General features: G+C 37.6%; 1 protein-coding gene across 7 annotated transcripts in view; it reads right to left on the bottom strand.

Annotated features, from left to right (window-relative positions):
• The window catches only part of MAP2K5 (mitogen-activated protein kinase kinase 5), a 301668-nt gene extending 290515 nt beyond the window's left edge, over positions 1-11153 (bottom strand). For 6 of the 7 annotated variants that reach the window (XR_004232393.1, XM_012543497.3, XM_023498214.2 and 3 more), the window contains exon 1: positions 10275-11153. Coding sequence is in view for 5 of the 7 variants with exons in the window: in XM_012543497.3 (XP_012398951.1) it covers positions 10275-10409 (135 nt within the window). In the remaining 2 variants the exon portion in view is untranslated. The remainder of the gene's footprint in view (positions 1-10274) is intronic. The other variant, XM_031955328.1, reaches the window with a different exon arrangement.

The following is an 11153-nucleotide window of genomic DNA, read 5'->3' on the forward strand; positions in this document are numbered from 1 at the left end:
CATTATCTTTCCCTGTCATTCTAGCCAATCTGACAGGTGTGTAATGATATCTCAGAGATGTCTTAATTTGCATTTCTCTGATTAATAATGACTTGGAGCATCTTTTCATATGGCTAGAAATAGTTTCAATTTCTTCATCTGAGAATTGTTCATATCCTTTGACCATTTATCAATTGGAGAATGGCTTGATTTCTTATAAATTAGAATCAATTCTCTATATTCTTTGGAAATGAGGTCTTTATCAGAACTTTTGACTGTAAAAATGTTTTCCCGGTTTATTGCTTCCCTTCTGATCTTGTATGCATCAGTTTTGTTTGTACAAAAACTTTTCAATTTGATGTAATCAAATTTTTCTATTTTGTGATCAATAATGACCTCTAGTTCTTTGGTCATAAATTTCTTCCTCTTCCACAGGTCTGAGAGGTAAACTATCCTATGCTCTTCCAATTTATTTATAATCTCATTCTGTATGCCTAGGTCACAAACCCATTTTGACCTTATCTTGGTGTACGGTGTTAAGTGTGGGTTAATGCCTAGTCTCTGCCATACTAATTTCCAATTTTCCCAGCAATTTTTGTCAAAGAGTGAGTTCTTATCCCAAAAGCTGGGGTCTTTGGGTGTGTCAAACACTAGATTATTAAAGTAATTGGCTGTTTTGTCATTTGAACCTATGAACTTTGTTGTTATTTTTTCTAGGTCATTAAAATAGTTTTTTGGGAGTCTTAGGCAATTCATCTTCAATGAATAAGAAAGCCCAGGAAAAATATTTTCAATCTTTGTAAAACTCACAGCTTAATTCAATCTAGTTAAGCACTAAAACAGTTGTCTCTGATAAAGTAGGAAGTTGGTTGTGACCCTAAATGCCAGATTCTAACACTAAATGCATGCCTCCTGATTCTAATCCTAAATTCTATCACCAGCCAGCAGGCTAGCTGAAGTCTGTTTTTAGAGTCTCTCAGAAATGTGGCACTTAGCAGAATGAATGCAACTTTCTTCTAAAGTTAATATATTACTCTACTGTCTTATCAATTTGCATAACAAGATTATATTTACAACACAATTTTTTCTCAAAAATTAACCCACATGCCAGTGGAGCTCTGAGATCTGTGGAAAAGGAAGGAATTTATAGCCAAAGAACTAGAGAACATTATGAAAAACAAAATGGATAATAATTTTGACTACATTAAATTAAAAGGGCTTAACACAAACAAAACCAATGCAGCCAAGATTAGAAGGGAAACAGAAAGCTGGGGGAAATATTTTATGGCCAGTTTTTCTGATAAAAGCCTCCTTTCTAAAATATTTAGAGAACTGGCTCAAATTTACAAGAATAAAAGTAATTTCCCCAATTGATAAATGATCAAAGGATATGAACAGACACTTCTCAGAAAAAGAAATTAAAGTCACTTTGATGGGGGTGTAAAACTGTGTTCCCTTTTGATCTGTAAAATTAACACTCAGAAATTCTGTCCCCTTTGATTCCTGTCCCCTTACCCCCTCTCTCCACAGAGAGTCTATGAGAACATATCCTTCTGGATGGGCCTTTTCTAAGGCAAATTACCCCATTGATGCAGACCCTTTTCAGGGAATTCCACATTCCAGAAGCTTTTAAAAAGTGATTTCCATTCAACTGGAGATCTAGGCCTGGGGACTTTGGCTTTCTTTTCAACCTGAAACCTGAGCCTCAGATCTTCCTACTAAAGGATATTTTTAAATTGCTGATCCTTGCAGAAGTCTGGAGTAGGGCATAACTAACTGCCTGCTAGCATTCCTGTCTGCTTCTCAGTGCCAGCCTCCATTTCCCTAATAGGACTTTGCCACTGAAGAAGTCAGTTTTTCTAGCAAAGCTGACTTCTCATCCAACAATAAACTTCCATTTTTGCCACTTAAAACTCTTCGGGTTCATGAATTCTTTCATGAAGGACCAGCACTGACAAAAAGGGAATTCCTACAACTCTCTGACTGCCAATAGAAATCCATCAACTTTTAGCCATATGAAAAGGTGCTCTATATGACTACTGATTAGAGAAATGCAAATTATGACATCTCTAAAACACTCTATCTCTCAGATTGGCTTGGATGACAGGAAAAGATAATGATAATTATTGGAGGGAATGTTTGAAAACTGGGATACTAATGCATTGTTGGTAGAGTTCTGAAATGATCCAACCATTCTGGAGAACAATTTAGAACTATATCCAAAAGACTATAAAACTGTGCATGAATGCCTTTGATCCAGCAATGTCTCTATTGGATCTGTATACCAAAGAGATCATAAAAGAGGGAAAGGGGCCCACTTGTGCAAAAAAAATGTTTGTTACAAATATTTTTGTTGTGGCAAGAAACTGGAAATTGAGCGGATGCCCATCAGTTGAGGAATGGCTATAAAGGTAATGGAACAAAATGAGTAGGCTGGTTTCAGAAAATCCTGGAAAGATTTATATGACCTAATGCTGAATGAAGTGAGCAGAACCAAGAGAACATTGTACACAATAGAAAGATTATGTAATGATCAATTTAGCTCTTTTCAACAATGAAGTGATTCAAGACAATTCCAATAGACTTGGAATGGAAAATGCTATCCACATCCAGAGAGAGAACAATGGAGACGGAATATAGAGCAAATCATAGTATTTTCACCTTTTTTCTTGTTGCTGTTTATTTGCTTGCTTTTTTTTTCCTTTCATGTGTTTTTTTCCCCTTTTGATCTGATTTTTCTTGCATGGCATGACAAATATGGAAAATTTTAAAACACAAAATTTTACAAAAATGAATGTGGGATAGCTAGGTGGCACAGTAGATAGAGCACTAGTCCTGAAGTTAGGAGGACCTGAATTCAAATCTGGCCTAGACACTTAGCACTTCCTAGCTATGTGACCTTAGACAAGTAACTTAACCCCAATTGCTTCAGCAAAAAAAGAAAAAGTAAAAAGAAAAAAATGAATGTTGAAAACTATCTATAGACATTCATGTACTTGGAAAAAATAAAATACTAATAAAATTAATTCACACAATAAAGTAAAATTCTCTTAAATTATTATGATACCTTAGACTTTAAGAAATATTACTTCTTGGCCACAATTTACTCTTAAGAGGAGAAAAATTACAACAGATTCAGACTAATAAGGAAATATTTCACATGACTGCACATATATAATTTGCTTGTTGCCTTGGGAAGGACAATTGGGAGGAAAAAAGGGAGAAAAATTTGGAATTCAAAATCTTTCAAAAAATTAATGTTGAAAATTGTCTTCACATGTAATTGGAAAAAATAAAATATTATTAAAAAAAAAAACAACAGCTCTGGTATGAAGAATCAAATCCTTTCACCTTGTATAAAGTATAAAAGGTATTGTCAGGCTAGTGAAAGCTCTTAAGAGAACACCGGAACATTCCAAAGCTATCTAACTCAAAATCATTCTGTAATGAGATTGTATCTTCTAAGATACTACAATTGTAGTGTGTCAATAAAGAATTTAAATGACCTGGGAAAAGCAACGGAATCTTATTACTTATCCAATCAATCATTCAAAAGTTGTAAAAGATAACTTCTGTAGTAGTTGATCTAAAAATTTGGCATCTTTTTATTTGTAAATAACAGATAAGACTAAAAAATTTTAAATAGTGACTGCATGAGTCCAGTACATCATGAGTCCATCAACATAAACACTAACCAGAACAGATATACGATGGTGAGAAGAAGAAGAATACAAAATGGAAACAACCTGGCCAAAGTATAACTTGAAAGCATATAAGCTGAAACAACAAGGAATAGTAGATAACAAACTGGCTTCAAAGCCTGTTTCTAGATATGAAGGCAGTGGCTCAAATTCAAATAGAAAAATAGAAATATTTCCCAATTACTTTTTAATTTATTTGGGTCATAACGGGGAAGATTTAGCATTTCTGCCTGAGAAAACTTTCTAAACTGTTAAGAAGATGCTGACTTGCATTGGTATAGAAAGTTTCTTCACTCAAGAATTCCTTATGGCATTGAAAATCATAGTTCCAGTCTTTAATTCCTACATAAATTCGGGCTCAAGAATGACAGAATGTGGTTTGAAAAAAAAAAAAATCAAAATCAATGATCCATTAACAAATTAAGATAAGTTTAAGAAAGTGTGGGGGGGAGGGGGTGCAGCAGCTAGATGGCACAGTAGATAGAACACTGAATCAAGAGGACATGAGTTCAAATCTATACTCAGACACTTAATACTTAATAGTTGTGTGACTCTAAGAAAGTCACTTAACTCCAATTTCCTTGCCAAAGAAGGAGAGAAGAAAATGGGTGGTACTGTGGAAACACAGTGACTCTATGGTCAGAGGTGGACTTGGGTTCAAATTTCACTGTTGACACAACTTATGTGACACTGGGTAAGTCACATAATTTTCCTGAGCCTCAATGACTGGACCAGATGACCTTTATACTCCTTTCTAGCTCTAGATCTATTATCCTGTGATCTACTCATTTTTCAGAAAAATCCAACTTCTCTTCTACCTGCCATTTAAGGACTTCCTCATACTACCTTCTTCCAAATTTTACAATCTGTCCCAAGAATATGTGATGTGTATTTCTACCATCATTAATTTGCTAACAATATCACCATTATGACCACAACTTCCTCCCTTCTGTTTGCCTGCCAAAATCCACCCTGCCTTTAAAGTTCAACTCAAATGTTACTCCCTCCATAAGTTTTCCTCAAATATCTATGTCAATAAAGGCTTTCCTCATCAGTCCTCAGGAAGCACTGTAGTTTATACTTCTTATAATTCACTTACCATTAATTACATTTATCTACACACGTTTACATAAAACACACACACACACACACTTTTTTCTGAAAAATTAGCATCATATCCAAAAAAGGCACATCATCCCCAAAACATTTATAGGAGAAACTGAAAAAAGGGTAACAAACATGAAAAACTGAACAAAATAAGAGTAAAATAAACTTATTTTCATTATGACAATGGTGGAACCATATTTGTGCTCTTAACCTTGGTCCCCAATTTACTACCTAAAGACATGGAGATATAAAGATAACAAAAGTACAAAGAGGATATCTACTTGGTCAAGTACATAATTACATAATAAATTTAAACCTGCTTTTTAAAATATTGGTCTTAAAAAAATATATATTGATGATTGATTTTCAAAAAGAAACAATCATTCATTAGATGGATCTACCTTTCTCAGGCTTCTCTTTGCTGCAATCAATCCTCCATTTTAGCTACTAAATCACCGAAGTGATTTTCCTAACGTGCAGGCCTAATAATGTTACTCTTCTGCTCAATAAACACCAGTAGCTCCCTATTGTTTTCAGGATCAAATACAAAATCATGTGTTTGGCATTCAAAGTCCTTCATAAATTAAGTTCCTCCTACCTCTGCAGTCTTCTTAATCTTACTCTTTGACATTCACTTTTCAAGGCAGTGATCCTGGCCTCCTTGTTACTCCTTGAACAAGACACTTCATCTCTTGACTCTGGGCAATTTCTCTTGCTGTCCCCCATGCCTGGAATGCTGACATGTGCCTCTTGGCTTCCTTTAAATCCTAATTAAGAAGCCACTTTCTACAGGAAGCCTTTCCTGAGACCTATTAATCCTAATGCCTTCCCTCTACTAATAACTTCCTATTTGTTCTCTATATAGTTTATTTATATATTTGTTTGTCATATTCCCCCATCAGATTTTGAGTTCCTGGAGGGTAGGGACTGTCTTTTGCCTTTTTGTAACCCCACTGTTTAGCACAATGCTTGTACATAGTAGGCACTTGGTAAATGCTGATTGATAGCTTGATGGGGCTATAACTGATCTATATTTTTTCATCTTTACAAATTTTTTATAAAAATGATCTACACTGATGTTGAGGGCATCCTTGATAAAAATATGAGAAGCAAATTTCTTAAATTATTTTCTACAAAAGAATTTAAGCTTAAAACAATCACCTTCACATGGTAAAGGAGGCAGGATTTAAAAAGTTTGTAAAAAATTTGGAAATTTTAATGCACTGCAAAGTCAATATGAGTCAATAATATAACAACTAAAAAAAGGTAATACAATCTGAGGCTACATGTTAAGTTGGACATTAACAAGGAAGGGAAAAAGAAGGGAAACCAGGATAGTGAAGGGCCATTTGAGGATCATTTGAAGGAACTGGAAATTTTCTCTGGAGAAAAGACAATTTGCTGGGGAAGATACGATAGCTTTAGTGGGTAGAAGTTGAAAAGAGACAGGTAAGTTTATGCAAGGAAAAAATTGCTAACAATTAGAACTATCCCAAAATGAAAAAAGTTGCCTCAAGAAGTAGAGGGTCCTGCCTCAAGCAGAGGCTAAATAACCACTTGGTGAAAATATTAGTGACTTTTTAAAGTATGAATTAGTCAGAAAGGCTTGGAGAGACTTACATGAACTGATGCTGAGTGAAATGAGCAGGACCAGGAGATCATTATATACTTCAACAACAATATTATATGATGATCACTTCTGATGGACCTGGCCCTCTTCAGCAATGAGATGAACCAAATCAGTTCCAATAGAGCAGTAATGAATTGAACCAGCTACACCCAGCAAAAGAACTCTGGGAGATGACTATGAACCATTACATAGAATTTCCAATCCCTATATTTTTATCCACTTGCGTTTTTGATTTCCTTCACAGGCTAATTGTTTACTATTTCAAAGTCCGATTCTTTTTGTACAGCAAAATAACTGGACATGTAGACTTATATGTATTTAATTTATACTTTAACATATTTAACATGTATTGGTCAACCTGCCATCTCGGGGAGGGGGTGGGGGTAAGAAGGGGAAAAATTGGAACAAAAGGTTTGGCAATTGTCAATGCAGTAAAATTACCCATGCATATAACTTGTAAATAAAAAGCTATATTAAAAAAAAAAAAAAGAGAGAGAGAGAGAGAGAGAGAGAGAAAGAAAGAAAGAAAAGGAAAAAAAATAAAGTCTGAATTAGGCCAGTGGGCTTTTGTTGTCTCTTCCAATTTTGAGATTCTGTGATTCTGTTTGTCATAGTTACACAATTGACTTGGAAGTTGTGGAGAATAAAATAATTCCTGTTGTGAATAACTTCTTTACTATAAACAAACTTCTTTAACTGGGTAGAGCAGAAAACAGCCTTAAAAGTTCTCCTACAAGGTGTTTCCCAGGCATGGGTGAACATCATACAAGATTTATAAGGGCAGCTAGGTGGCTCAGTAGATAGAGCACCAACCTTGATGTCAGGAGGACCTGAGTTCAAATCTGACCTCATATAATTAATAATTCTTAGCTGTGTGACTCTGGACAAGTCACTTAACCCCAATTGCCTGGGGGGAGGGGAGGATTCCTTTATACAGGCAACAAAATGGTAATTTTGTTCATTCTTTTACTCTTAATGTCACATGAGATGCAAAACAAATGTTACTGTTGTCATATATAATGTCCTTTGTAGAGTCCAGAAAGAATAGAGATGTCTACAGAGGGCAGTCTTAGTCCTACTTATGGATGTAATTATACTGTGAGAAATTTAAATTAATTCTACTTTATAGCTGATTTTAAATTGTATGATTTCATATTATAACTGATTAAAGAATCAGTTAATCTACTTAAAGTCACCTTTCTATGTTCTTGAATTGAGCTCAGGAATTCAGCTTTTCCTCTGAGTCAAAGTTATGATTAAAAGAAAAGTTGTTATCTCTCATAACTATCTCTCATAACATATCTCTCAGGTAATTCCTAGAACATCTATTTGCTATCTTTAAGCCACACACAAATTATCTTGACACTATCACCCAAAATTATGTCACCTGTCCTTGCTTGTTCTTGTGCAATCAGGGCAATTTTTAATCTCTTCCAAGGAGAAAGCAAATCTAGTAGCTTTGATTCTCAAGCATAGATTAGAGAAGATGCAGATAGGTCCCACAAAAGAATTAATATTCCTTAATTATCAGAGAGGACCATGAGTTGTCTTACCTGAATGCTAACCCACTTTTCTTACTATAGTTAATCGTACAAGACTTCATCTTTGTTGTATATCAATAAAGAAGGTCTCCTCCTTTTCACCGGGGTCTCTGGCTTTACTGATATTTACAGTCTTGACTTTACAATAGTTATAGGCATCACTGATAATAAAAGGATTTTTCTCAGAGCCATATACCTCAGCAGCCTTACTTTTATTAATTTTATTTGCTATACTGCATCAAGTCCTGGAATATTGCAAAGCTTCTTTAATGAGATTAACTGCTAACAATCCATACAGGGAAAAAAAAAAGGAAGAATTCCTATTGTCCTATTTATGACAGCTCCTTGAGCTAATTTATTAGTACATTATTGGACAGACACTGTAGATGAAAGATGTAAGCTAAGCCCAGAAATTGAACAGAAAGAGATTAGGCCAAGTCACACTCGGATAATTGTATGGTACTTTCAGGAACCCCATATGTTTCCCGACCCCCAAGTAACCCCCCCCTTTTTTTTACCCCAAACTACACACAAATTGTCTTTCAGTGCCACCCCCCAGGCAGTGTTGTTGTCTTTCAGTGATGCTCTGTGACTATGGATCTTTCTCCAATGAATCAAAATTCTTGGTGACCTAATGAACCATGGAAACTTGAAGTGGGCATAGACTGAAGCACCCTGCAAATGATGCCATACATCCAAGAAGTGGCATAATAGATATCAAGAAACTATACAGTTAGAAAAGAAGAGGTCCTGGTCCCATAGTGAGATCAAGGAGTAACTGGCAGCTTGAGGGCTACAGTGATACCCACAAAATCTAATGAGACCCAAGAGGAGGCTTCAGCACATTGGGTACGTCCTTTGCAAAGGATTTAAAAACAAAGAATTATACAAGATTAGAAGAAAGTGTTATAAGTTATAACCTTCACCACTGGAGGTTAACCATTTACTCCATGATATCATGGAGTCATTTAAATACTAAGGCATGTCTTATTCCCTATCTTAGCTAAACTTTACACTTAATAATCTTCATATAATAGATAATATCTGTTGAATTACTGAAATGAAATTACATTTTATGTATATTTTCTCAAAGGACAAATTTTCCAGCTTAAAATTCACTTGTTATAATGATTATTATCCCTAACACCAAAGCTCATACTACCTACCAATTTTGAAGTAATCATTTATTCTTCTCCTGCTGATTATCATTTCTCCTGTCAGAGCCTCCATTTAAAATGAACCTAGACCAGACATCTCTTCATTTCCCACCAAGTTTTATTTCTCTGCCCTACCCCATCATGCCCCGTACATACATGCTCACTTAACATCTAAAAGATACAGTTCTCCCAGGCAAACATTTCCCATGATTAGGATCTATAAACCTAAAGGGGAAAACTTTGAGGACAAATATCCGGATATTTCTTGGCCAAGTTAGTATGGGTAAGCCTCTTAAAGGCCTATTCAAAAGGAGTCAGAATAACAGAATGTTAGAGCTAATACAGTCTAATCATTTTACAGATGAGAAAAAGTGGTCAAGACACACACATGAAATGTCAGAAGAACTAGAATCTAGGTTTCCAGATTTCCACGACAATGCTATTGCCACAAACGATAGTTAAAAGATTGAATCATACAAGGTTTAACCAACTATGCAGGTTGCCAATCTTTGACACCATAAGCTCAATTTATAAATTCCATGATATTTATATTCATTGATATGTTAATGATGCAATCATTAATGATGCATTGATAATATTCATGATGCATCAAAGACATACAGTGGTCATGTATACAGCTAATTCATCAATGGAATGGCAGCCAGTGAGTATTTCTAGATAATCAATGGTATGTGTTGCCCCAAACTAAGTACAGATGATGAATACGCAGGATGAATCTCTTAGAAAACTGTATCCTCTACCTTTTTTCACTGAGTTAAGTAAGGGTGCTCTCTGAAACTGGACTCTACTTCCAAAGTTGCTGGGACTAACATTATCTAAGTCATTTAACTACTTTAGGCCTCAGTTTACTTAGAAGTAAAATACATTAGTTAAAATGAACAATTTATAAGACAATTCCTGTAAAGTTATGATTCTAGATGAAAAAGTATTCTGAGCATCTTAGGGGACAACCCATGAAGTAAAAATAAAACTAGTTCCTTCTCTACTCTAAAGCCCATCAGTTAAAAGAAATAAGTGTAAGGAAGTGTGTTGGGGTTGGAGAATCCTCCAAGCACCTGATCTTTAAAAAGGACAAACATTATGCTGCGCTCGGAGGAGTCTCACTGGGGTTGATTTGGATCGGGGGCTGACCACTCACCAGCACATCCCGGAAAAGCAACTGAGGCCCAGAGTGCACTGTCCAGTCCACAGCTCCGCCGTCTGGGATCTTGATTCGAATCACCAGCACCTGGTTCTCCATGGCATGGGAAGGGCCAAGGGCCAGCCACAGCATTCCCGACCGCTGGGCTCACATCCTTGGGGGCGGGGTGGAAGAAAGATGCTCCCTGCCCCTCTGGAAGGCATGGGGAGGAAGAGCCCGAGAATGGGAAAAGGGGCGGAGGGTGGGAAAGAGAAGGATGGGGGGAATGAATGAATAGGAAGAGGTGGGGGGCAGAGGGGGGAGAAGGATGGAGAGAGGAATAGGCAGAGAGAAGGAGGAGGAGGAAGGAGAGGTGAAGGAAGACAGTGGGAGGTCGGGAGATAGGGTTCGGAGGAAATCGTGGAGAGATGGGGGCTGGGAAGATGGAAGGGGGGGCTGCTGGGGTCTGATGCAGAGTTGGGAGAAGGGGAAGGGTCGGGGCGCACAGCCTGCCTCGAGTCCCTGTCTGAGCAGCGGGAGCCCGGTGGTCACCCTACACGTGTGGGCAGGTGGGGCGGCAGGCTCCCAGGAGGGAAGGGGTGCGGAGTGTTCCGGAGTTTGGGGGAGCGGGGGGTGCGACCTCCCGCTGAGACCGGGGTCTGGGAGGCAGCCCGCAGGGGGGAGAGGGGGACACGACTCGGGGGAACGGCTTTGGCACCCCTGGGGAAGAGGAAGCCGCTACTCCCTCCCAGAGCTACGTGGGGGCCTGGGCAGGGTCTGCCCGTGGCCGGCTCCAAGCTTGGAGCGTTCCCAAGAAACGGCAACGGCGGCGGGGCCGGCGGCCCCGGGAAGCGAGGAAGAGAAGGGAAGGAGGAGGGAGCGGGAGAGGGAGGAGGG

The sequence above is a fragment of the Sarcophilus harrisii genome, chromosome 2, assembly GCF_902635505.1.
Source record: "Sarcophilus harrisii chromosome 2, mSarHar1.11, whole genome shotgun sequence".
NCBI lineage: Eukaryota > Metazoa > Chordata > Mammalia > Dasyuromorphia > Dasyuridae > Sarcophilus > Sarcophilus harrisii.